This window comes from Vicugna pacos, chromosome 9 (assembly GCF_048564905.1).
Source record: "Vicugna pacos chromosome 9, VicPac4, whole genome shotgun sequence".
Taxonomy (NCBI): domain Eukaryota; kingdom Metazoa; phylum Chordata; class Mammalia; order Artiodactyla; family Camelidae; genus Vicugna; species Vicugna pacos.
In genome coordinates, this window is record NC_132995.1 from 54,055,471 (window position 1) to 54,082,910 (window position 27,440).

Genomic DNA, 27,440 nt, shown 5'->3' on the forward strand with positions numbered 1-27,440 from the left:
GTCGTGTTCGGAGCCTAAAGACCCCTAGGCGGAGCCCCGCCAGAGCCTGGCCTCGTCTGCCCCGTGGGGGATGGTCGGGGGTAAGGAGGTGACAGCGTTTCTTCTGGCCTCTTTCCCCTCTCCCTTCTTTCTCCTCTTCGCTTTCCGGGTCCCTCCTTCCTGGCCTCTCGCGTCCCCGAGACTACAGGCGACGCTCGGTCTCGGGTGGGGAGCTCCGTGTACTGCTCGACTGGCTTCTACACGTTTCCATGCTCCTGACGTTTCAGGGCTTCAGCAGCCAGTGTGAGAGCTTCCAAGAGCGGCCCCTTTGGAAAGCCTTTCCCAGCCTCCCTTTGTGGGGAGGGTGCAACGCGCCATGTGAGCGCAGGGAAGGTGGTACATGGGGGACGTCTGCCCGAGAGGCGGGGTCGTCAGCTGAGGGGGCTCCAGGGTGGCGGGGACCTGGCGGCCAAGGCCATGGGGTCCCGCGATGGGGCGTCGTGTGCCGCTTCCTGGTGTCAGGCCCCGAGCGTGCCCCCGTGAAGAGCCAGCCCGTGTGCCCAGAGCCAGCGGGTCTGAATGGGCTTCCAGCCGAGGAGGGAGGGGTTGGGGAGCACGTTCGCTCCGCGTGGCAACAGCGTAAGATTTTATAATCCTGCTCTGAGCACAACAGGAGCCTACGACTGCTAATTGGAAGACCTGTGCTTCAAGCCCAGCACGGAACGTTCTAGTCTTACTTCCACTCATTCTCCTGCTTCTCAGTGTCCCAATCTACCAAGCCTCCCTCCTGAGCTGCTTTTATGCTTCAGGCAGCGACCTGTAGCTCTCAGTTCTTGTCCTCACCAGCTTTGCTCTGTGGGCGCAGGGCGTGCAGCTGTGGAAGCTCAGTCGTCCTGGGTATTGACGGAGCTCGGCCCAGCGCGATGGATTCTCGCCATCGGGGTCTCACCAGATGCCTCTGGTCTCTCTGCACCTTCTGGAGCAACCAACCACACCTTGACCTACCTGATGGGACCTGTGGATTCCACAGGACCTGCCATGCTGATGGAGGCTGAAGAAAGGGCGTGGATATCAACTTCTCAGACTCCAGGTTGGTGCATCTCCACAGTCAGTCATAACCAGCCATCACAGGGTGCCACCAACACTTTGATTTCAGGGTGTTGTGTGCTTACCGTTTTAAAACATTTAACAACATTGCTTTTTTATTTTTTTAATTTTAAAATTAAAGTGTACTCAGTTTACAGCGTTGTGTCAATTTCTGGTGTACGGCGTACTTTTTCAGTTATATATATATATATTACTGTTTCGATTCATTTTGCATTACCACAAGATATTGAATGTAGTTCTCTGTGCTGTAGAGAAGAAGAAGGTTGCTGCTTATCTACTTTATATGTAGTAGTGAGCATCCTCACATCTTCAATTCCCAATGAACCCCTTCTCATCCCCTTTCCCCCACTGGTGACCATAAGTTGGTTTTCTATGTCTGTGAATCTGTTTCTGACTTATAAATAAGTCCTTTTGTGGTTTTGTTTTGTTTTTTTAGATTCCACATGTAAGTGATAGCATATGGTATTTTTTTTTTCTGTTTCTACCTTACTTCACTTTAAATGACAGTGTCCTGGTCCATTTGTGTTGCTCCAAATGGCATTATTTTATTCTTCCTTACGGCTGAGTCGTATTCCATTGTATATACACACCACGACTTCTTTATCCAGTCATCTGTCAATGAACATTTAGTTTTCTCCAATGACACTGCTTTTTACACAGGTTTAGGTGTACACATACATGAAGCAGATATTACAGAGTCCTCTCGTATGCTCTGTTCTCCCTCACACAATTTCTTCTATTATTAATATCTTGCAGTCGTTTGCGACAAGGGCAGATGGATACCATGATCAAAGTGGAAGGCAGTTTTCCCAAAGTGAGGCTTATGCACTGCACCTCTAATGTGCTGACACTTACCATTTCCCCGAAACTGGCAATCGTGAATACACAAATTGTAGTATCGGGGAACTGTGTTTGAACTCTTTACTGCCATTTATGGTGAATAAGAGACCATTTATTCTATTTAATAGTTGGGGTAAAGTCTTGGAAGGCACTTCTGGGACACATTTTCCCCAGAGGGCAAAGCTTCCTGCTCCCCTTCTAAGTTGCTTTGGGGAAAAAATGCTGCATTTCCTTCAGGTGACAGACTGTGAATTAACAACCTTCCAGGTGAATGAAGATTAAGGTCTTAATCCGCAAAATAGGAACACTTTATTTCAGACTAGTTCCACTCCCCATTTTCTGTTGGAAAGAGAGAGTTGGTCATCTTACTCCTTTACTGCAGAAACACCACTTGAGATCTTGAACTCAGGGAGACCTATGTGGACAGGTGACTGCCTCTCCGAGCCCAGGGAAGACAGATGTTTCTGATAGTCTACCTAGCTTTCCCCAGTTTTACTTTTGTCTTTTATATCGGACATGCAATAACCCCAACTCACAAGCAGTAGTATCTAGCACGGTGTCCAGGGCGTAGCAAGTCAGGCACCAGAACATTTTCTACCAACTAGGGGAGAAAGATTTTGTGAGTGGAGTATTTTCCGGGGTCTCTATTGGAACGATACAGTGAGGTTCCCGAAAGAGAGTCTGGGAATCTTTGCCCATCCTTCAGTGACTGGTTTCCAGCATAGGGACCTGAAACATCTGGTGTCTCTTCCTCGCTCCCGCAGGAACATAAGTCAGCCTTGGACCAGTGTTTCCCTAGAGACACCCCATGAAAGTGCACACGTTCCCTTTCGCCTGTCTGTGGTCATGATCATCCTTCCGTTGAGGGACCTTTTGGGGATTACAAGTAACCAAGGCTGACATGCTGTTAAAAAGGCTTTTCTGCTCACAGAGAAATGGTTTTTAGCGCAGACCTCAAAGGAACATCCCCTCAGTCTTTGGGCAGCGGCCTGTGGGACTTCTGCATCCCCTAATATAGACTCAGACAGTTTTGTTCTTGGAAATGGTAGGGTGCTTTTAAAATGCAAATTTTAAGAGTTTCCCTTAGTTTCGCCCTGGTTGTGGCTGTGTTCTTTATCGTGTAAAAGCCATTTCAGAATCTTGAGAGACATTTTCCAGCTTGGAGTTTTAAAAGGGGTGCCATGTGAATACAGAGTAAGGGAAGTTGGATTTACTTTCCTGAGAGAAAGGACAAAAGAAAATGACGACAACACACTGGGTGAGACACAGGAAACAAGCATTTTCAAGAGAATGAGCGTGAGGCAACAAAGGTTAGTGAGTGATCCCTGAGAAATGGAAAACAAACAAGTGAGCCCTGCAATTGCTCCAGTTTGCCACCTGGAGAGAGTTTCCAGGCAAGGTGAGAGAGGAGACTGACAAGAAGCCTCATGGATTTCACTGAGTGGAGGACAGTGAGCTGAGAGTCTTGGTTCCTTCTCATCATCCCCCTTTCCCCACGTTGAGCCTTTTGGAGTTTGGTGTTCTCACCTGCTGTTAACCCACAGTGTCCTGGGAAGAGTCAGGTTTAAGCCCTCTTCAGAAAGGAATGTGCCGCTCAGTGTGAATCTCCCCAGTAGAATTAACACCATGCTTTACCCGCAGGGACTCCATAAATGCTGATAAATGATTAGGTACATAAATGGACGCCTCAACTGAGGTGACACTACGGGCCAAACTGATTTCTTCTTATGTTGGAAATAAACAATCTCCGAGAAAGACTATTAAACTCAGACAAGATGATTCTAAGACCTGAGTAATCTGGCAAAAGAAGGCTACCTTATAATTTTGTCCAGGCACAGACAAACCAAGGTCACTGTGCAACCGATAAAATCCCAAACTTCCTCTTCTCTTAAGGCAATGTTTTTCACATCTGTACTTCAGTCATAGACCTGCCTGTGCTGAGTCACAGTATTCAATATGGAACAAACCCTCCTTCCTCCCATCCTCCTTCGTATCTTCCAGCCAAAGCCCAAGTCTGATACGAGACTCCTTCTGATACCCTTTTCCTTAGATCATATTGTCTCTAACTGGCTACAAAGAACTAAAAACCCATATTGTTTAATGAGAAGTGTGTTCCTAGAGTTTGGCTTAAGTGAATTCACATGAGCTTTCCAGAAATGAGCATCTGCAAAGGGAGCCTCAGAAAGAAAGGTTATGTTGTGTGTCAGATAGCTAGGCTTAGAACTCCAGAACTTGCTGTTATCCTTAAGAAAAAAAACAAAACAAAACAAAGATCCTTTCTATCAAACCCTTTAATAAGTGACCTTAGGAGGTCAGACAGGATTGTCCCATGTGTTATTGAAGAGAGAGATTGAGGATAAGGTTCAGGGAGAAGGTTATTAAGGGAGACTGGTCAGCACAAACTTAGCTTAAAGAGACCTGGGATCTGGCAAAACAGAGAAACAAACAACGTTGTTGACCTTGAACCAGCAGCCAGTGCAGTAAGAGGTGAATGAGCTCAGAGATCACTCAGGGAAAGAGAGAGTCACCTTCTAACTTGCATCCTTCCCATGGAGTTGGAGCCTGAAAAAAAGAGGGATGTTCCCAAGAGATGGGTCACCATAACATAGCTGGGATTGGCTGGGTTGGTGGTTTCACAAGGGTGACAATGACCATAACCTCCAAGTGATCCACGAAGCATTCATGACGTAGTGATGGAAGGATAGAGCGGATTACTTTTCAACTCCAGGGCCCCAGGTTCATCACAACCCTGTTCACACTGAGGGATGATACTTCTGTGTGAGGAAACTCAAAAGTACATTCTGTCCAGTCAAAACTAGTTGTCCAAATTCATCCTAAACTGAGGTGATTGATAATGAATTCATTACTCGGTTGACGTTCCTAGAGTCCTCGTGCAGTATTTGAGGTGCTATGAAAAATAACTTTCTATATCACTTATGAAGTAAGTACCAGCTTATTAAAAACCTTCAAAGTCTGACCCACAGCTTGCTCAGTGAGGAAAGCCAGGATTCAGGCTGATGAGTTATTTTGTAGTTATTTGTACAATGGGAAGCATTTCATCACTAAGACTGTATCCAGAGAGCGTATGTTCTTTATAAAACTGTTAGCATGGATAGAAAAATCAGGATTCTGTAGGAAAAAATGTGAGATAACTTATGGAGGAGAAAGAGTGCTGCTCAACTGCACTGGCCCACAGAGACACAGGAATCTCTTCATGCACTTAAACAAGCTGTAGGCCCGTGCCTGCCCCTAACATTGTGTAATAATACAGAGACCTTTAATTTACAGGATAAAGTGAATGAAGATGATGACAATGACCACAGCTTATCAGGAAAATCTAGCTTTGGGCTTTGGGAGTTGCAAATGGATTTGTATACAAGAGCAGTATGTGATTTTGGAAGACAACTTAGCAACATATTTGATTAAAATGGCCATTGAATATTTAGTCCATGTGCTGCCAATCACTTGATAGAGTGACTAGCCTACTTTGACTCTCGCCAACACTGACAATTTGAGAAAGGTCAAGGACTGACAGAAGAGCACATCCCCGCAGGAGTGGAGATACTTGTGACTTCAAGTAAGTCAAGTACCTTTTGTGAGCCTTTGGGTTCATCATTGTAGAGTGAGGAAATTTGGCACATTTTGTTTTTTCCCCCACAGAATTTGCGGCCCCACAGACAGCAGAAAATCGATTTCTTTCAAGCCTCTTCTGCGTCTCACACACCAATGGCATTAAGCAGTGTGGTTGGAGGATGACTTGGGGTCGGGAGAAGGTAAGCTTTCCTAAGTGGCTGATGCAGTCTTCCGTCTTTAACCTTGACACAAATGCTCCGGGGCACTTGGTCACACCCATTTCACCCTCAAGTCAGGTTAGTGCAGCAGCTAAACTGAAGGGACTGATGCTTCTGAGTGTCTCCTAAATCTCAGGGTCACCCGACCCAGGTGCTGAGAAAGTGAGGACTTCCTTTAGAACATCACTTTCCCCTGCCTGCCTGTCTTTCTCTTCTCAAGCTAATCTTCTATGTCCCTGAGCACAAGGGCACACAAACGCTGAGGATCATCAGCCTTCCCTGACCCATGACCTTGAACTTACCATGTTTTATTTTTCAGATCTAGACCAGGGCAGTGGCACGTGTAAAACTCAAAGAGATCTGTCAAAGCAAGTTGCACGAACACTGCTTTGGATCCCTTTCTGTTCGATATGTGGGTGAAGTGGATGAATATAGAAGAGCAGCGTCATGCTGACAAGTCTTTCCAAATAGATGGTCTCTATTCAATGACATAAGCAGAAATTGCTTTTATCATTTAGACAGCTTGGAGACAGATTTTGTGGGACTACAACGCAATTCAATGAAATGGGTGTGAGAAGTATAAAATGTAGTGTTTAGTGACATTGCAAAAAACAGCAAATAGAGCAATCCACACCTAGAGGAGGAGTTTAGAAGACTGGCACGTGAAACCTGACGTACGTTTATGGAGCCAAGAAGTTGTCCAAGTGAGATGAGGATCTGACCTAACAAGGGATGCAGTGAACAGAATATTGAGTCAGGACGGAAAACACTGTTTAAATGAATTATTCATTCACATGATACAATATTCTGCTCTTTGTCCTACAGTTTTTGTGATTTACACAAAACTGGCAAAGACCCAGAGGACAATGTCGTGTCATTCTACAAGTCTGCCATCTTTCACGGTGAAAAAGCCTTAAAATGTGTGAGCACTTAATGAGAAAGTGGTGTGACTTTATGACAGCCTTTAAGAAAATAAGACTTTCAAGGAAACACTTTATCTCTTGATATTTTTATAGACACAGGAGACAACACGAGAACTATGCTTGGATGACTTTTGGGAAGAGATAGGTTGGTGGTATCAGCACAAGTGTAGAAAGCGATTAAGAGTGGCTGGAGAAGGAGTGTCCCCATAGGTGGCGTCGTTCATGAGACCCCAAGCGGCGTGGCCTAGGCAACTGGAAGGCAGGGGCCCCCAGGATTCCATGCCCCTCCCCCACCGTCCAGTTCTGTTATTGCAACTGCAGGCGGTTACCTGGCACGCCAGGGCCCGCTCCATCACTCCTGTTAGAGTCTGCGCAGCAGGCAGTGCCTGGGGCCCTGAGCTCTGTGCTCTTGAACGTCGTTTGTGTGGTTCGAGACCCTCAAGTGTTGTGAGCTGGTGATCCAGTTGTTGCCAACAGTAAGTTAAGTACTCCCGTTGTTGTCATGCCTCAATCCTGATTAAATTTATGTGGCTTCACTTGTTTTTAATCCATCATATGCTGCGTTTCTTCTCCCCAGCCCCCAGCTCTACATCCTCTACCTCACGTCACCATGGCAGAATGTCTTGGCCCTTTATGTGGTCCGAGGGCAGAAGTTACACTGTTGGAGATCAACCAGGAGCTGCACTTAGAGCTGACCAAACAGAAGCAGGACTTCCGAGATCTCACCCAGAAATTCCTTGTATGCCAAGCTACTACCTACTACCTGGCCAACCAGCTGCAGAAATACAGTAAGTCCTAAGGGTCATGGTCAGCAACGTGGGGAATGATCACTTTTTTCCCTCTCAGAAACGGAAACTCTCCAGACTTTCCCTTGCACCCCTTTGTCAGCATAAATGTCATTCTGAGCACAAGGCAGGAAAGGTAGAAGTAGCTATTTGACCCTCATTTCCCTGAGGATGGGAAAACTGCGGCACAAAGAGTTGAGCAAATGTTCCAGGTGTGTAGTGAGCTGTAGTGTGCGACTAGAGTTCAAATCCCAGTTCTTGATGCCTCGTGAGATCTCTCTACAACAAGCTAAACTCTGTCCATTGGAATCTTTGCTGAGGTGTATCTGGTCTTGCATCACTGTCGCCTAAACGTCTGGGACTAATGACTGCCCTCAGCAAGCTTCCCTGAGGTCACCGTGGCAAAGCACTGTGCCAGTTACACTGAGGTCATGTGGTGACAGCACACACTGGGGGAAGCAGTGATAGCACCTGCTTTGAAGGAGCTAAAGGATGAGCCAAGTCCTCGTGGAAACCGTGGTCTCGATGAGTGATACCATTCAGACAGGGGCTCCCTGGTGAGAGGGAAGCTGAGTTTCCTGGGTGGAGGGTCTCCTTCCAGAATCCCAGGAGGTCATGTGACACCCTGTGTTGAGAGTCCGGATGTTTTCTGGAGAAATCTGACAATCTGCATCACCCAGTTTGTCTCTTGCTGTGCTGGTGAAACTTTGGTGATGTGGGTCAGCAGGAAATCCAGGCGACCTTGAAGGCTGGATCATGAGACATGTGGCCAAAATGAGAATGAGGGTAAGTGGGGGAGAACACCATCCCTAGTAAAACCCACAGCAGTATGTGGGGCAGGCCCTTCCTAGTGCAGAGAAGATCAGAGACTCTCGGCCAGGCTTCCTGGGCTCATAATCCATGCTGCATTTCTTTCTGTGCCTCAGTTACCCTCTCTGTCCATCCAGTGTTGCTGCATGTTTGAGATGCAAACAATAGTAAATTCTTGTAAAACTCTTACAACAGTGCAGGCAGATTGTAAAGACACTTCCTAGCATTGCAACTTGGACTAACACAGATTATCCTAGTATTTTGGCTCATGTCTTTCACGTCCTTATAGTTCTATGCAACATATTTCACACAAGTGTATCCAGAAGAATTTTCTTTACCCTTTGAGGTACTTCTTCATTACTGAAATCCCAGCACAAGGGAACCATGAGTCCATTAGTCCTAGGGTCCATCCCAACCACACAGGAAGCCACCACTTCATGCCCGTGCTCGGTGTTTCACCTCTGAGGTTGCAAGTCTTGGTAGAGTGGCCCGTGATTCAGGGTCAGTCTCAGGAGATGTGAATTCTGACCTTTGCTAATGCCACTTTGTCTTCTTTACTTCCTTTCTGTGCCTTGGAGTTTCTCGTTCCTCAGCTCTGAAATGGGGACTAATGGAATGCCATGCAGTCGGGAGGCTGAGGAATGAGACGTGGAAATCCCTGCCTAGAGCCTTGTAGCAGGGTTACCTCTGACCTTGGGCTGGACCCTGCCTCCTCCCTGGAGGGCAGTGAGCACAGCAGGGTGTGCAGCTTTCCCCTGAGGCAGCGTCTCTGTTTCCTCAGAGTGTGAAGAGTGCAAGGACATCATTGAATCCGTGCTGGGGGAGAAGCTGCAGTTTCGGGTGGTGACGTTGGCAGAGAAGCTGGCAGAGAAGCTGGCAGAGAAGCCAGTGCTAGCTGATGAGAGGTTCAGGTAAGGAGGGCTCTGTGCAGGGGGGCTGGTGGGAAGTGTAGGCCTGTCCAAAGTGGGGCCGCGAGCGACTTTGGGCCAGGGGAGTGCAGAAATGGACATCACAGTACATGAAATTCACCAGATTCAAATCCAGTGAACAAGTCAGTGGCCTTTGGAACCTTCACCACGTTGTGCAACCAGTACCTCACTGACCTCTGAATCACAGTCCCCTCCTGAATCACTACACCTTGTCATCCTTCCTTGACTCTCTCATTCTCCTGTGCTTTCCACTTGTCACCAGCTGGACGTGTCCACACCATGTATGACTTTGTGACACTCACTGCCCAACATACCCTACATGGATCTTTACATGCAAATGGGCATGGCTCCGTGAGACACTGAACAGACAGCATCATGAAGCAGGCTTAGGAAGACATTAGGGTTTGTTGCCAGAAGAAGAAGATGACTGGGACGTAACGGAATCTTAGAAGAGTATCCCTGATACAGAGGAAGCCTTTGTTATACCATTTGTCTCCTCTTTCCACAGGACATTCCCCCCATATGTGCCAGAATTCTGCTCTGATGGCTCCTCGGGGATGTTCTCACAGAATTGCCTTTGAAACCTCTGACCACGTATCATCCAACTGTGCATTTTAACACCGTCTCTTCTATCTCTTCTTAGGGAATACGATACCCTAATTCGCTCTCAGGCACGAGAGCTGACCGAGTTACGGAGGAAATTACGGGACGGGAGAGAAGACTCTGTCCTGCTCATCCAGCAGCTGAAGGACATCCTCACCCACGATGACCTGGACAACAACCAGGGACAGGGCTTCCAAGAGCAGCTGACCAAGGGACGCAGGCTGGCAGAGCGCCTTGCCCGCAAGCTCAGCCCAGGTAACGTGGCCACAGGCTCTGATAGCGCTGAGCCTCTCAGGCAAAGCTTCCTGGCTCATAAGAGACTCCTCACCTCGACTAGGAGTGTGCTGTTTCCATGTTTCATTTTGGGGAGCATGACAGGACCAGGACTGGCTGAGTGGGAGGACAGAGGAGAAATGCACAAGATAGAGGTCACAGTGTTTCAACGACCTGCTTCCCCCTGATGGACAGTGGCCTTTGGGGCAAGAGAGCATCCCCCGGGGTTAAAGCCCGGGAAGGAGGATGTGACAGGGGGTAGCTTGTGGGAGTGGAAAGTGCCCTGCGCTATGCATCAAAGTTCCCAGACTCCAGCCTGAGTGTTGCCTTTACTGACTGTGAGCGAGTGATTGATTTTCCCTATTTCAGTGTCTAGTTCCTCTTCTGTACAATGGATCAAACGTTCTGTTGATGGTGCTGCAGTGATTAATCTGGGAATCTTCATGAATCAGTTCAGAAAAAGAGAAGCCCTTCACTGTGTAGGGTTGGATTGGGCACTGAACGTTGCTGAAGTTGTGTTGGGAAATATGTTTCAGTGCGCAATTTCCATAGAGAGAATTTCCACTGATAACACTCAGAGAGCATGTGAAGTTCCCAGGATCCATGCACGTGGAGGCATGTGGGACAGGGTCGTTTTCCTCTTCTTTCACAAAGCAGAGGATCTCTATGAGAGCCGTGAAAGGGTGTACAGCCTGTGTCTAGGGAGAACTTTTTGGCCGGATAGATGAATGTGTTGTAGAGGTTGAGATGGGAGGTGGACACTTGTACAGTGGTATAGGGAACAAAGACCATTTAAATGTTGACCCCATGTCAGGTAGAGGGGACGGGATTGTCATCCAGCTGTTTGGTGTCACACTGAACGATGGATCAGACATCTGGACCAGGCCAATTATTTAAAGACATTGCATTGGAACTTGAGCACAGCAGTGACTCATACAAAAATATTTATGTTCCCATGGCCATATATAGCCATTCTGATTGCAGTCTGTGAACTGGGGAAAAGCTGACTGGATATTTGTGAATTTGTTCGCAGAAGTTGATGAAGATGAGGAATATAAACTGGAAGAAGAAACACTCACCCCCAGGTAACCATGAAGTCTTAGGAACCGGTAATGGGTAGGTGAGCTACGGAGAGGGTAGAAGAAAGATGAAGACATGAGGGCAAGACAGTGTCATGTAGCAGATGTGAGAAACGCAAGCCTGCAGATTGCATTGATTGATTTCAATCACCCAGCATGGAAGCGGCCCTTTCACTTGGTTGTCTGCTGTCTCTGTGGCCCTTGTAGCTACGGCCCAAGAGAATGTACCACCTTTAGGGTTTCCTGCGCACACAGAGACTATGGATACTCTCCTAAATGAACACTAAGATGAGATAAATAAGTACTTTTACAGAGTTTTCAGTGCTTGTTAGTAAGGAAGGTAGCAATGGAATCAGCAAAGGAGGAACTCAAAAAATAAAGCACCAATAAAACTGCTAGAAAAAAGTGTAGTTCTCGTGTGGCACCAGTAAGAGAAAGGCTTTAGAGGCCTTTCTGTTCCTAAATAGAAGGGATAATATCTCTGAGGCCCTAGAATACCTTGAGAGTTAGAATCACTTGACTACCTTATCTTAAACTGAATATGATAGAGGCCGATGGCAATAACACCTGGTGTGGCGGTTCACTTGTGCTTCGTGATCGTGATAGGACCACACTGGGATGTTTGAATCTCATTCCTCATCACATGTTGTGTGGCCAGTGCACCGAGCAACTACTGGTCTCTCCCTCTGCCACCCCCTGACAGCCACACTCTGCTTGACATCAAGAAGAATAGTTAGTTCCCTCTTTCTGAGGACTGACAACTTTCCTTTTCATGACTACATCCTATGCCCTCAATCAAAATCAGTTATGACAACATGGTGTCCGATGGACATAGCTGAATTTTCTGTCATCCCTTTCCCACCTGGCACAGCACAGAGCTAGAGGCACCTGAGAAGGAGGAGGTGCTCCTGGAGTCCCAGGATGAATGTGTTTTGAATCCTTCACTTCTCCAAGAGGGATCTGACCGCACCCAGCTAGACAGTGAAGGCAAATTTGCACTCGATGAAGAGAAAGTTGGCCGTGCTCCGGATGTTGCTGGTGATTGCTCCGATGTTCCAGAGGGTGAAATTCCAACTGACCTCCCAGGTAGCCTTTCTATTTTTGTTCCCCCACACACCGTGTAGTCTGAAGAAAGTCTTCTCTGAAGGTAGACCCTAGTGGCACATATTGCTTTAGCCCAGAAACAGGATGGATTATGGCAGACAGACATCATGTGAGCCAGGAAGCCTCGATCCCTTTCTAGGCCCAATTCTTGCATCTGTGACCCTGGAGCCAAAGTCAGGCCCTGGGACCCAAGTCAGCGGTGACAAAGTGTCCCCCGCCTTGGCAGAACATCCGGAGGAAGTGTCTCTCAGACATCGTTTGTGTGAAGTGCGTCTTCCAACCTATAGTGATCTAACTGTTCCTTTTGGACAGTGTCCCTGGCCTTTCTTTGCCCGAGCAAACAGAGTGGTAGCCTCGCCTATATGTTAGGTCATGTGGTGTCTCTGGCTTCACTGATGTCTGTGCAAGTCTTCATCTTCCTGATGTTGGCTTCTCTTAGGTAAGTAGCTGGTTAAAACCCAGGAAAGAACCAAGTGTTCCTGTCCCTTGCTCGGATGTTTCCATGAAGTAAGGCTGGGCTCTGGCAGTCTCTCCAGCCTTGAATGCCCATGGTTTCTGTGTAGCACCAGATTTTCCCATGGATTTCAAGGTTTGTAAAATTTATCTGGTCTCAAGCAGAAATTCCTCCATAGCATCAGCAACCGCATTATGTGACAGAATTAGCCAATACTGTAAATAAAACTTCTTAGCTGATTTCTTGGACCTTTGGAAAAATACACTCTTTACTAGACAGAGTCGTAAGTTGTGGTATTTGAAGAACGCTCAAGTAGATCAGCCAGAGTACTTGAGCGAAACATGTTTCATCATTCCTGTCCAATTCTGATGAGACTCAAGTGTTGTGAAATGTCTCTCCTAAAATTTTCCTGTTGTTGCACTGAGAATATTAATGTCCTTGTGGTACCTGTGTTCACTGAGTTGGTATGTGTGATGTGTGATTTGTTTATGGTGACCTTCTGTCTCTGAATTTCTTACCAGAAAATCAGAATGAGTGTGTCGAAGCAGCTGGACAAGAGCCAATGACCCCCAGGTAATTCTTAAGAATACTGGGCTGTTACTGTGAATGTTGACACCAGAAGACGTCAGATCCAGGGAAAAGAGAATGTGCTGAATATGACTGTCTCATCCATTCACTCGACAGCCAAACGTGCACTTGAGCAATGGTGTTTCTTTTCATTGTGGCAGTTGTGTGTGTTTAAATTTGTGACTCTCTCAAGTTTAGTCATGTACAGTGCTTTAAGCCAGGTCAACGAGCCAAACTTGGGGTTCCCTGTAGTCAGCTGCTGTCTTCTCTGTGGATAAAAGCAGGGTGAGATGCACATCTGTTTTGTAGCTGTTTGGTGTCAGCATCTGGATAAGTATTTGAGTGCAAGAGAAGAAAATACATTCATATTCTATAACAATGTAAGGAATTTTTGCTTGAATGCTGATTTATATTCTATATTTTCTCAAAAGATGTATTCACTTGAGCACTGCATATATAGTTCAACACAATATCTGCAAAGTGGACCCAGTATTTAGTCCTCTGTGTGTTCTGGGAGTCATGCCTGTAGCACACAGGGAGAGTCCGTTTCCTCCCTCAACAGCTGGTTGTGTGGCCAGGGCTCGGAGCGCCTCTTGCTCTCTCCTCTCTCCCTCTCCCACGCCATGGCGGCCACACTCTGCCTCACATATAGGAGAGTCACTTCCCTCTTTAAGGGGCCTTCCCTCTGGCTTTCTGTGACCACTACCTATGCTTTCCTTCCATAGCAGGTGATCTGATTAGGTGTCTAACCGTCTTAGTTAAATATTCTGTCATTCCTTTCCCACCTGGCACAGCACGGACCTACAGGAGTTTGAGAAGGATGAAGTGCTCCACAAATCCCAGGATGAAGGTGTTTGGGCTCCTTCCCTTCATCAGGAAGGTTCTGACGTCTGTGAGACTCACAGTGATGGAAAATTTGCATTTTATGAACAGAAAGTGATGTCTACCCTGGAGGGAGCCGGTGGTGGCCCCCATGTTAAAGAGGATGAAATTCCAAGTGACCTCCCAGGTAGTCTGCATTGTCTTTACCCCACACGATTTGTCTAGTCTATGAGAATTTGTTGACATGTATACATTATAAGCTTACATTATGTTTCGAATCAGGCCCTACTATTGCCTTCATTTGTTTCTTTATTTATTCGTTTGGTTATTTGCAGTATGTTTAGTGTACAACGTGTCAGTTTCTGGGTTACAGCATGATATTTCAGTCATACATATGCATACATATATTCATTTTTATATTCTTTTCCATTGTAGGTTACTACAAGATATTGAATAGAATTCCCTGTGCTATACGGAAGAAATTTGTTGTTTAACGTCCTTTATATATAATAGTTAATATTTGCACAACTGGAACTCCCAGTTTATCCCTTCTCTCACCCCCTTTCTCTCCAGCAACCATAAGTTTGTTTTGTATGTCTGTGAGTCTATTTCCGTTAGGCAGGTAACTTCATTAGTGTCTTCTTGTTTCTCGTTTATATTCCGTACATGAGTGATATCATGTGGTCCTTGTCTCTCTCTTTGTGGCTTACTTCCCTTGAACGAGCATCTCTAAATTCATCCATGTTGCTGCAAATGGCCCTATTTTATTCTTTTGTACGGCTGAGTAGTATTCCATTGTACAAATATGCCACAGACTCTTTATCCAGGTATCTGTGGATGGTCATTTAGGTTGTTTCCATGTCTTGGCGATCGTATACGGTGCTGCTATTAACATTGGGGTGCGTGTGTCTTTTCCAATTAGACTTCACTCTGGATGTATGCCCAGGATTGGAATTGCTGGATCATATGGTAAGTGTGTTTTTAGTTTTTGAGGAATCTCCAATCCTCTTTTCCTGTAATGGCTGCTCCAAACTGCATGTCCACCAATACTGTAGGAGGGTTCTCTTTTCTCCACACCCTTTCCAGCATTTAGGGTTTGTGAGCTTTTTCATAAAGGCCATTCTGACTGATGTGAGGTGATCCTTAATTGCAGTTTTGATTTGCATTTGTCTGATAATTAGCGGTATCCAACATGTTTTCATGTACCTCTTGGCCATTTGCATGTCTTCCTTGAAGAATTCCTTTTTAGGTCCTGTGCCCATTTTTGGATATGATTTTTTGGGTTTCTGTTGTTGTTGTTTTTAAGCTGTATGTGACGTTTGTATACCCTGGAAAGTCAACCGTTGTCAGTTGCATCATTTGCAACTATTTTCTCCCATTTCGTAGGTTATTGTTTTGTTTTTCTTTTGGTTCCCTTTGCTGTGCAAAAGCTTCTAGGTTTAATTACGTCCCATTTGTTAATTTTTGCTTTTTCTCATTTGCCTGGGTAGACTGCCCCAGGAAAACATTGCTAAGATTTATGTTCAAGAATAATTTGTCTATGATTTCTTCTCAGCGGTTTATAGTGTCTTGTCTTGTATTTAAGTGTTTAAGCCATTTTGATTTTATTTTTGTTTATAGTGTCCTCACGTCGTTGATATATGTGTGCCTGTCCAGTTTTCCCAACGCCGCTTGCTGAAGGGACTGTCTTTTCTCCATCGTATATTCTTGCCTCCGTTGTAGAAGATGACATGATTGTAATTCTGTGGGTTTATTTCTGGGCTCTCGATTCTGTTCCATACAATTGCCTTTAAAATAACACATTCCCTGAGTTAGTGAACATTACTCGATTCCTAGTCATGTTTGTCTCACTGGCCAATCACTAGACCAAAGGTGGTCCTACCAGACTCCCATAGAGCTCTCCAGTTGTGTCATAGGAAGTAACTTTCTGGTCTCCTAATTTTGAATGACTCTCTTATCTTGCGTTTCATGCTCTAATTTTGGTTCCTGAGCAGTGTCCTTGAGTTTCTATACCTGTCCTAGGGTGTTGGCAGTCTAGTTTATATCTTTGGAGATGTCACTTCTTTGATTGTTTGTGTCAACCCAAAAGTATCTCCTTCCATTTGTCTTATCTTATCCAGAGGCTTCAGAAACCTGAACGCAAGCACCACTATCATCTTTGGTATGTTTCTCTGAAGCAAGGCAGGGTCCTGGAACGTGCAACCAAATGAATGGCCACCCTTTCTTGGGGGCACTGAAGACCGTGTTGACTTGTGTTTAGATTCTGCTCATCAGTCTAATGTCAATGGAGAATGTATCTACCCCAGTAACAGACAGCATTTCAGATGGAAAAATTCTGAATATTAGTGCAAACTTCTAAGAAATAGCTAGGCAGTCCCTCAGGATCTGTGGGTAAAAGGATGTGGTTACTGTTTGCCTAGACTCAGGACATAGTGTGGGGACATCCTGTCATATTAAGGAGACGTGTCCAGGGGCTCAAGAAGCATACCAAGTGCCTTCTTCTAAGGTTCTGTCTAGGGCCTCCTGGAATATTTCTCCCACACTACCCCGTTACCACATTGCATACGTGCATGTTGCTGTGCTAAGTTTTGCATGGTATTGATCATAGGGAAGTGGGTTTTGCCCAATGTAACTGTTCTGTGAACTCATTTACAGAAAAGCAAAATGATCAAGATGGTGTGAAAGGAGCAGAGCCAATCGTCCCCAGGTAATTTTGAATATTTTTACCCTGTTGATAAAATGTGACTTCTGTAGTCCCCTAATCCAGGGTCAGCAGGAAGTGCTGAATACAACTGTATGGTCCACTTTGCCAACCAGAAATTACCTTTTTTGTAATCTTTTCTGCTTTCATTGTGCTACTTACATGGTTTCCTTTTCTAATTAACTTCTTACTTTGGTTTTCTTTTTGATACTCTGATTTTCATGCACTCATTTTTTCTCTCCTGTGTGATTGACAGAGTGAGATGCAAATCTGCTTTCTGCCTGTTTTGTGTTCGCATGTTGGCATGTGTTTGATAGCAAGAGTGTAAATAGACAGTAATAGAATTATATTCTGCGACAATAATCTTACAAAGAGGCCTTGGTAGCATGAGATTTCTGGGACACTAGGGTGCCCCCAAAGCTATATGCACTTTCTCTCTCCATGTAGCACTGAGTGCAATCGAAATGAAAGGGTGAAAGGCAATGTTACGTGGCCCTATGTGATGGGTCATGATTCTATGGTATAGAGAGAATCAGTCTCTTTCTTCATCAGCTTGTTATTTGGCCAGGGTCCTGAGCACCCACTGTCAATTCTGTCTCCTGCTCCTCTGAAAAAACACACACTGTCCCACCAGAAAAGATATCTTATCCTGCTTATTGGGTCAGCCTTCGGCTTCCTTCACCACTCAATTAAACATTCCATCGAAAGGAGAAAGGGGTCTAGATTTCTGATTGCTATTATGGTAATCTTTGGTCTCCCTACCCACTAGGCTCAGCACGGAGCTGCCGCAGGTGGTAGAGGATGACATCCCACTGCCCTCAGTGGAGGAATCCTATTTGATTTACTCAGTTCTTCGAAACCTGTCAGACTCCTTCTGGCCTTCTAGGAGCGCTGCCATCTACTCATTTGAGGGATTGGAACTCTCTTATGCTCGGGATGTCACCAGTGAGTACTTTTATCAGTATGATAAACCTCCAACTGGACTGCCAGGTGGACTTTGTGTCTTTTGTACTTCACACCTCTGGCGGTGCTGAGCTATGGCATCCTTGTGGGCACACCCTATAGAGATATATTGAGAAGGTTTAGGTCCCAGAATTGAGTTTTAAGCACAGACATCATGTGGGTCAGGGAGCTGTGCTCTCTTCCTCATCCCAGGGCAACCATATGCTTTGGGCCTCAAAGTAGATCACTGAACCCAAAGCAAGGGTGTCAATGTCACTCACCTCTGTGCCTTTGTACTGAGGTGCCTTTTTTCCTGATTCCCATCAAATGTCTCTTCTTACTTATAATCTTCTCATGTTCATACCCTAAAATACCCCTTGAGTTTCTATGCGTTTCAAAAGATGTTGACAGCCTTAACTACATCTCTGGATTTGTTGTTTCCCTGGGGTCACTGCTGTCATCCCCAGTGTCTGTCTCCTCTAACTTGACTGTCTTAGTGGAGCAGCAACCTGAACAGCAGGACACAAGCAGCTCTACCATCACCTTGCATGTATGTTTCCATGGAGTGCAGCTGAAGCCAGCATTTCCCCGCTCCATCGAGGGTTGATGTTTCTCTTTAGCAGAAAGCTCATTTTCATGCTAGGGTTTGTAGATTCCAACCAGTAGTCTGTTTTCAGTGTATAAATTCTGCTAAACCACCCAGCATACAGTGAGGGAAGGGCTGAATATCCTGGTATTCTTTTTAGAATGCAGATGGGCTATTCCTCAGAATCTGTGGGGAAAAGATACATTTCACTTTTGACTCAGACTTGGAAAGCGTGAGTGTGGTGAGGATCGACCTGACTGAGGAGAGACCGCCCAGTGATCAGGAAAGCAAACCCAGGCAGCTCCACGGGAGGCCACGGGAGGCCTCCTGGGATGTTCTTCTTCCATTATCCTCCCGTGCTTCTGGTGATACATTTTCCCTGCGATAGTATTGGATACCTCCGTATTAACATGTATAGTGGGATCTGATTAATGTTTCTTGCCCTGTCTGAATTGATCCATAGACAATCATACTGTTGTTGAGGAAGAGAAAGAACAAGGCTGCATACGTTCCAGGTAATTCTGAAGAATCATGGGTCTTTTGTTTCCTTTATGCTAATTAATGATTGATTGATTGATTGATTGATTGATATCAGAGTCTAGTCAGTTGACAATGTTGTGTCCATTTCTGTTCTATAGCGTAATAACGAATCATGGCTCTTAATTTAATGTTGACATATGGTGAGGTCAGATCCAGAGAAATGAGAAACTGCTGCAGATACCTCATTCTTCCATTCAGAAAACCACAGTGTGTCCCTGTAACAGTGCTGTCTGTTTTGACGGTGGTACTTTTATAAGCCCCTTTGATAATCTCCCTCAAAGAGAGTAACTGCTTTCAGTTGCTGCAGGGCTGCTTATTAGTTCCAGGATTTGTTGGCCTCCCCTCATCTCTCTTTTCATTTAAAGCAGCGGAAGATGCATATCGGCCTATGCCTCTTTGTTCTTACCACACTGACAAGTATTTCCTAAAAAGAAATATACCTAGAAAAAGGACACTCATGTCACATCTCAGTAGTAGAGAAATGGCATTGGAGACACAGGATTATGCTGCCAGAGTCTTGTTCACTCAGCTGTTGTATGTCAATTTCAACCAGCTTCGTGCAAGACTTCAAGCCTCCTTTGCAGTTTCTGAGTGTGTGTGTCCTCACTGTTGTGGACTGGGGTAGTTCTGTCTCCTTCGTCCGGAGCTCATTTTCTGGTCAGTGCTGGGACCACCTCCTGCTGTCTCTCCTATTCCCACTGTAAGCACACTCTGGCCCCAGATGGAGGACGATTGTTATATCTCCCTTTGTGGAGAATTTCCATTTGTTTTCTGCCACCAGTCCCTTAACACTCCCATCAAACCCAGCTAGGACCCTGTGTTCACTCATCCGTTTTGTTTAATCATCAGTCCGCCTGACTCCACAAGGCTCCTTAGTGAGCAGCCGGTGGGAGAAGAGAATGAAGACCCACAGGATTCACTGGATGAATGTTATTTGACTAGTTCAGTTGGCCATGACCTGTCAGACTCCTGTAGGCCTTACAGAGGTGTCTCATTCCCATGGGACCAACAGAGAGTCTTCTCAGCGCTTGTTGTAGATGGTGAGTACTCCCCTGGACAGGCCAGACAGCTCCTAATGGGTCCCCAGGTATCCTCTATAGTCTTTGTAGTCAACAACCTCTATAGATTATGTCAGTCATTTCTGTAAACAAGCCCTGAGACTTGTGTTGATTTGAATCAGGCTGTTGGATTTAATTTGCAGAAGGCATCATGTGAGTAAGAGAACTTTCCTTTCCCCACGTCTCAGGATGCCTTCTGTCACCTGGACCACCTTCACCATTGTAGGCTGTTGGAATCAAAAGGCTGGAGACGGGAAGTGAGATGTGTGGGATGTGGCCCAGCCCTGCCAGGCCATGATTCAGAATGGGCAGGAGAGGCCGAAATCCCCCACACAAATGGGCTGAGGTGAATGAATGGGACACATCAATTATCCTTGGATCCGTCCTCTTTGTGGCTTCTGATCATGGCCTGTGAACAGTGTGTACAGCTGTGATACTGGCAGTGAGGCCACAGGAGATCTGCTCTTTCGCCCCATCCGCCCTGATCAGGGAGAAATGCTGTAGGCACAGCACAAACACTTGATCTTTAAAGACAACTTCAGATTTTTTGGAGGCTCTTCTCTACTTTCCAAACTAATACTGTTGGGGATTTCTTGTGATGTTTGATGAAATATTTTGCCTTTTCCCATGCAAATGGAAAGAATTTTCAAAGCACAGTTTAATAAAACCCATTTGTTGGGAAAAGGGAGAGAAAACGAAATGAGGAAATGAAGCAGTGATATTTTAAAATAATGCTAGAATGTGATTCAAAATAGCATTTGAGCGTGGGTTTACTGGGTTTGAAATTGTTTCATATAATAAAGTTTTTAATTTCAGAGATGTTACCCTTCACACCAATGTGAATTATCAGTAAACCTTATTAAGTATCCTGAAATCCAGTGATTAATGATGAATAGACTGCCTGGATGGAATGAGAAGGGCACAAGAGGCTGAGAGCAGTGATTCTAGGAAAAGCCCAGGAAGCTCTACAAGGTCCTGGTGCAGGGCTGGGGTCAGGAGGGGCAGCTCACATCCAGGGAGGAGTTGGACAAGGGGGATGTGGGAAGTGATGTTCCCGAAGAAAGAGGGGTCGGAACATAGCAGGACAGTCCAGGCAAGGTGAGGATTTGAGTTCATGTAGGGAGAGTGGGGAGTACCAGTTTCCACAGGCTGAGTAAGACTGGTGAGACTGCTGATAGTGTGGAGAGACAGAATCAGACGGAGCAGTTAGAAGGAGGTTGGATCAGACACCCATGAGACTCAGACAGAGTGCGCCCTCTGGAAGACGACGTGGTAACAGACACAGGAGAGACACGTTTAAGAAACACTGAAACAAACCTTGTTGAGCAGGAGGGTCTTGAGGGCGGATCGGAGAGTGGAGCCCCACAGCAATGGGGAGCAGGCCCCGTGGGCCATGAGCCCACCTGAGCCTGACCTGGACTGGATGAGCTACTTGAGCTCTTTGGTTAGCCCACTTTCTGAGAATACGGATTCATTTCACGGTGAATGTAAACATGTGTGATGAGCAGCAGTGCCTGGTGCCCCTGCAGGGGGGTGTAATATAAGGAATGTGCACTGTATCATCTCCCAGAAGAACCAGACATCCTGATTCTGTAGCTTCCAGTAAGGGACTCAGACCTCAGCTACCCTAGTTACAGGTGCTCATATCCACCAGCCCACCCAGGACACATGTAGCCACAGGACGTATCCCCGTGTGGTGGCTGGAAGGCCAGTCAAAACACACGGGGAAGGGAGTTGAGAAGGCTCTAGAAGTGGGAAGAGTTCTCATAACTTGGTCCCCGTGCTATAGTCTCCCAAGTCCCTTTTCTAGTGGAATTTGAAGCCTTTAGGCCCTACTTCTCTTGTTACTTCTGTATTCTACTTAGACATCAACGATTCTTTGTCCTCCCTTCCCTGAGGCCTGTCCAGAACCTTGTCTCCAGGCTACAAGGAAAGGTCGCTAATAACAGACCCATAGTCATGACCTCATCTGCCTTCCAGTACCCTCTGGACCCAAGTGGGTGATTTTTGATCTCAGCGATGTTGCCGCCTCGCACCTGCCATCTCAGCGTCCCCAGGCACAGCCGTGAAAATGAAATCTCCTTCATGTCCATGACGTGTGCCTCTGTTGTCTGGCTGACTGGGTCGTCTCCGTGATAGGCAGCGACGGCAGAAATGGGTGTCATGGGAGGGGCTGACAAAGGGAAAGTTGCATTGGTCCTACTGAACTGTTCTCTCCTTTCAGGTGACTCCTGGGAGGACCGTCCCCAAGGGCCTTTGAGTTTCCAAGGGTCAGAGATGCAAGCTTCACAAGCACAACTGCAGACAAGCTCCCAGGTGACCCATCACCTGCAGCTGCAGCGGGACCAGCAGTTTGACTGTGGTGACGGCAATGCCAGGCTCGGCCTTTCCTCCACCGTGTGGGGCTTCACTGCCAACACTGAGTTTGGAGACCAATGGCCGCCCCTCCAAGGTAAGAAAGAAAAGGAAGCTGTAGTCCAAGAGCTGGTCGTTCCAGGGCTGGGGGTGGAGGAGACAGTGGGGCCTCTGCCATGCTCCTTTCATGTCCTCTCGAAATCCTCAGTGCCCTAACAGAGGGTAGGGAGCAAGAGCCTCAGATTTAGGGCCGGCTCTGCCCCAGGTCCTGGGTTTGCAAACGCCTGGTTTTTTAACTGAAGCAACTTATTTATCTTCTGAGGTATTCACTTCTTTTTTCCCTTATCTGACCTCCCGAAAGTTAAATCTGCCTTCCAGGGTTGTTTTCAGTGTTCAGAAACATAGTTCCCAGAGTCCCTGGTTCGATAAAACCTGCGTCAGCGCACCTGTGACTGTGTGTTCTCTACCCATGTATCTTGCTGGAGATTTCACACTTACACAGTGCGTGCAAATGCAGTCTCTGAGCTGAAATGCCGGACTTTGGATGGTCAAAACTTTCTCTAGACCCCGTCTTCCCTCGCTTTCTCAGAAAGGCACGTTTGCCAGTGTTCTCTTCTCATCATCCATCCTCAAGCCAATTTTCCCCTGTCAGGTGCACTCAGTAACAGTGAGTTTCTAACGTTATGTAGCAACGTAAAGACTGACCGTACACTTCAGTCTTCTGTTTCACATGGCGGTTGTTTTTCTGTTTTTAGCCCTTTATTTAAAAGAAAGAACCACCTTTGTAGATGAGGTGAGCCCCTCAGGTTCTTTTCTGATACTCCATTTAATTTGTCCTCTTCACTCATCTCCACGGTCATGTCCTCAGTTTTCTTACCATGATCCCACTCTTCTCTGATTTTCGTAAATGAGCTTTCAAACCCTCACGTACATGTCATCTCAGTCGTATTCATCTTTCCCCTCTACTGCTCTCAGTATCTCCATTAGAGACTGGGCCCGCCTGGTGCTCATCTGTCAGGCAATGGCCTCATCTGAGAAATGAGGAGAGGGGAGGTGAGAGAAGAAGGAGCACCACTGACCACCTTACAAAGATCTCATGGGAAGGGCTCAGGGCATGTTAGGGATGTGTGGCCATGACAAGTGCCATTAGCCCTAGTGGTATTTCTTTGTGTTCCCTTCCCTCTGGTCTCTCTTTTTCTTGACCTTGCCTTCCTACATTCCTGGCCAGGAATAAGCCCCACTGGCTCAGTCGCTCTCTCTCCTGCTCACTTTCCCCGGAGGCCCGAGTATGAATCCAGGCATCACAACAGCTTTTGCTGCAAAGCCTAGTCTTCATGCCCTTTATTCTCATAATCGCCCAGATCTAATAGTTCATGTTACCACCTTACCTCTCTTATTCCTCTTATATGTTTCTTTTTCCTTTTTCAAAGTCAACTCATCAGAGGCTGTTACAATGATGCATTGCACATCTCAGTTCCAATATCCATTTCTTCCTTTATACACACACACACTTGTGAGAGTTTTTGTATGTTTTTTAAACATCTTCCATGCCTTATTTAGCTTGAGTATGTATAAACATTATATATAGCGTATGAACATATATATGGGAAACATATACTGATACACATATGTAACGATTTCCCGTTTGGGGCTTCCCCAGTTCTTTGCATGTTGAGGTTTTGTTTCAACATTGAATTTGTTTACTTTCTACAATCCCTTCCCTTCCAGTAGTATAACCTCTGAATGCCCTGATTTCCTTACCTTTGTCTTTTCTAACTGGGAAATTTTTGTTTTCATGAATTCTATTTTTCTTTAACAAATATTCTTTTGGCAACGTGAAGATGTTTTCCTCTTGGCAATCTTACCAGAAATACATAGTTTGGGGACGATCAACAAAAGTGAAAACTACCAAGGTGTCTCCACTGGCTTCACCTGGCAGGGACGTTGAGATGGCCTCTTTTGTTCCTGGACACTTTGCTTACTTGATGTTCCACTTGGAAGACGAGTAAGTCATTGTAAGGTCATGTATAACAGTGGATCCTGTTTTCTGTGGTTTTATCTTCAGAGCTGGATTTGGATGCTTCCATTGGAATGAAGAACCCCCCCAAGGTGGAGGGTGAGGGCTCAAGTGCCAGCCAACATGAGTGTCAAGTCTCTAGCAACAGCAATGCCTCCAGTGTCCTGAAACAGAAGATTCTGCGAAGAAAAGTGCTGCGCAGCAAGTGGAGAATTGCATGCAGATTCCCTGGCCTTCAAGCTTAGGGGACAGAGGTAATCACATCTAGGCCCTTCCATGTACGTCTTCCCTGTTGCTCCTCATCTAAGATTACAGCTCAGACTCCACTCTCTTTTCTCTTCCTTGTTCCTTCACTGAAGAGTTGATCCTACCTGCGTCTGGTCTTTCCTTGTTTTTCTGTGGGAGCTGCCACCCTGCTAGGCCCTTCAATCCCCACTTTCTGTTTGTACTGTGTGAACTCTGCTGTGTTCCTGCTGCTGCTGCTGCTGCCCTGGTACTTCTTCTCACCTCTACTCGTAGCTACTGGGAAGCCCGGCCCCGCGGTCCTCCTCATGAGAAGAGCGTCATTTAGGGCCCTGAACACGGGGTTCTTTGCCTGAAATCACACACTCCCTTGGTGTCATTGCCTTCCTTTCCCTACCCTTCCTCCCTCCACTCCACTGCCTCTTCCAGAATCACTGACGTCATGAATCACATGCACATGGGTTGGGTTTTGCAGAACACAGCTAGGACAACCTTCACTCCTCGACGTCTCCACGTGAATAAAATTGGTACAACTGAGGAATGAGAACCCTGGTTACAAGAACCAAATATAAATCTCTGTCATAGGTGGGAGCGCTGGACTGGCCTGGAGTCAGGTTTCTCGCCAGACACTGGTGGTCAGCTCTGTGCTAATGTCCATGGGGCTCCCAGTGCCTCACTGGAGCTGGCATTAGGTGGAGGACGGTAGATGGCACCCTAAAGGGACATTGGCCAAAAGCAGAGGCACAGGCCATGTGTTGACAGAACACAAAGAGCGTGACGTGCCTAGGGTTTCAGACCTCTCTTCCTTTTACTCACATGACTCTTACTACATGTTCAGTGAAAGTCCAGGAAAAAACATGGGCTGAGTTGGCATCTGACGCCAGGGAATCTAGGAGAGCATCCCAGTGAATTAACCTGGGGCAGATTTATGAAGACTCAGGTATACAGGATACAAGAAGATCATTGCCTCAGGCAAGGCCGTTTGAGAAGGCAAGTGATTTCCTCTAGACTGTGAGAAGGAAGGTGAAAAAAATCTTCATGGCCAGTGGGACAGGAGTTCATGGTGGAAGTAATGAAGCGAAGGAAAAAGAAATGTGTGAAGTAGTGTAGTCTAGTGGGTAGCTCTAAATCTTGCTATCATGAAGAAACGCTGGGTGAGCTTGGATCTATCTAACATGAATGACTTGACCCAACCCCTTGATATTCTGATTCTAACGTTCTGAGGTGAGGTTTGGGCATTAGTATTTTGAAAAGCTCTGCTGACATGCATCTAGGGATTGAAGGACTATGGATCTGGTGGAATATCAGGAAGCAGTAGAGGAGTGTCCCAAGGATCCTTGCTCCAGACAGCAGTCTGTTTCTGAATGTATATGAGGGATGCTCAGCCCATCCCTCCCTGGGACATGTGAGAAAGGCAGCACTTCGGTCCAGGTCAAGGGCAATCAAAAGTCAGTTGGTTGCTGAGGAGCCAGCGGTGGGGATCTGGCTAAGACTCTGCAGCAGCTGTGAGGTGGCGTGTCCGCAAACACTGGTGGGGCGAGGACAGGGGACCCTAGATTCTGCACCACAGTCTGCACGTTTGTTTCAGGAGGGATTTCTTCTAACGTGTGGATCTCACTTTTCCCTTCAGCCAGCCTCGGGCTCGACCTTCAGCTCCTCCTATCAAGACGATCCCGGGCTGCTCTTGCCTCTTCCAAACATGTGGTCATCCCCCCAGGCGCAGCCATCAACAGAACCCAACAGAGACCCACATTTGATCCCTCTGTCATTCTCCTTGTCCCTCTATCTCTCCTCTGTCTCTGTATCTCTCCTCTGTCTCTCTTTCACAGCTACCCAGTATTTTAGCTACTCTGAACAGATATTCCAATTTGGAAGACACCGCATCATCAAATTTATTTTTCCTACTAGATGCAAAAAGTCTACAGCATGAAATCAAGTTCAAGTCCACACAGAACACTGCAGGGATCCTTTCCTGAGAATCATCATCACAACCACCAGCCCCATCCCATGATTATTATTGCAAAACACTGATTTGATGGGAGAACTCCCAGGCATCAGTCTCCAAACGTTACCCATTGAAAAGGAGACCAGCGCTTTGATGGATACTCAGCTTTGAGAGACCGTAATGCTCACTCCTCTCAATTGCCATCCTGTTCACACTGGCATCTGGAGCAGGTGGAAGAAGGCAACATGTCAGCCTGGACATTCTCTGCCACCAGATGGGCTGTGCTCGGTGCAGCCGGCTTTGAACATGCAGTGTCCGTGCTGAACAGGTTTCGTTCGAGTTTCATCACAAGGAAGTTATCAGACAACTGTAGAATCTAGACCATTGAACAGGACAACTGGCCTGTCTTTTTCAAGCTGCCAATGCCTCCACAAATGGGATCACAGAAAGGAGAAGAGTTATTTTGGGTTCCAAAGAACTAAAGAGATTGTGCTACTGTATTTCTTTAGTTCTTTTGAGCCCAAAACCTCTCCTCACCTTACTGTGTTTGTCTTTAATGGTGGTGACATTGACTTGTTTGCAGAGGACAGGTCAGTTGTCTGGCTCAGAAGTCTACATTCTACAGTTGTCTGACCCTTCCTCATGATTAAACTCGGGCCTAGCCTTCTGCCAAGGGCACCACATAGTGCACACTGTGTGCTTCCTAGCACAGCCCCTCTGGAGATGAAGAATGTCCACTTTGCCTGTCACCACTCTTGTCATCTAAGCACTGAACATTTGGCTATAGAGGGAGGAGCCCGTGAGATCCGTACATTGGAACACACGTTTTTCTGTCTAGAATCAGTCATTTGACGAGTAGCTCTTCGAGAGTGTATAAAGATCTTATTCTATGATTCTCATTCTCTAACAAAGAAACAAAAAACCATTTTTTTACCGTCCCTGATCGATCCCTGATGTGTGTCAATGACCATATTTGTGTTTGTACAG

General features: G+C 46.3%; 1 protein-coding gene across 1 annotated transcript; it reads left to right on the forward strand.

Annotated features, from left to right (window-relative positions):
- Window positions 1–13: 13 nt before the first annotated feature.
- On the forward strand, window positions 14–27,380 carry LOC140698218 (NBPF family member NBPF4-like). The gene is made up of 18 exons (XM_072967870.1): window positions 14–80; window positions 845–1,069; window positions 5,215–5,503; window positions 5,587–5,795; window positions 7,218–7,428; window positions 9,017–9,146; window positions 9,808–10,022; window positions 11,074–11,125; window positions 11,991–12,205; window positions 13,199–13,250; window positions 14,039–14,253; window positions 16,722–16,773; window positions 17,537–17,712; window positions 18,759–18,810; window positions 19,685–19,875; window positions 22,118–22,345; window positions 24,314–24,519; window positions 26,139–27,380. Exons 4-17 carry the CDS (start codon window positions 5,679–5,681, stop codon window positions 24,508–24,510), a joined length of 2,103 nt encoding a protein of 700 aa, XP_072823971.1. The 5' UTR covers window positions 14–80; window positions 845–1,069; window positions 5,215–5,503; window positions 5,587–5,678; the 3' UTR covers window positions 24,511–24,519; window positions 26,139–27,380.
- Window positions 27,381–27,440: the final 60 nt, after the last annotated feature.

Coding starts and splice junctions, on each gene's coding strand:
- LOC140698218 (XM_072967870.1), top strand. CDS start 5,679: ATGACTTGGGGTCGGGAGAAGGTAAGCTTTCCTAAGTGGCTGATGCAG. Junction 7,429..9,016: donor CAACCAGCTGCAGAAATACA/GTAAGTCCTAAG, acceptor CTGTTTCCTCAG/AGTGTGAAGAGTGCAAGGAC. Junction 12,206..13,198: donor AATTCCAACTGACCTCCCAG/GTAGCCTTTCTA, acceptor ATTTCTTACCAG/AAAATCAGAATGAGTGTGTC.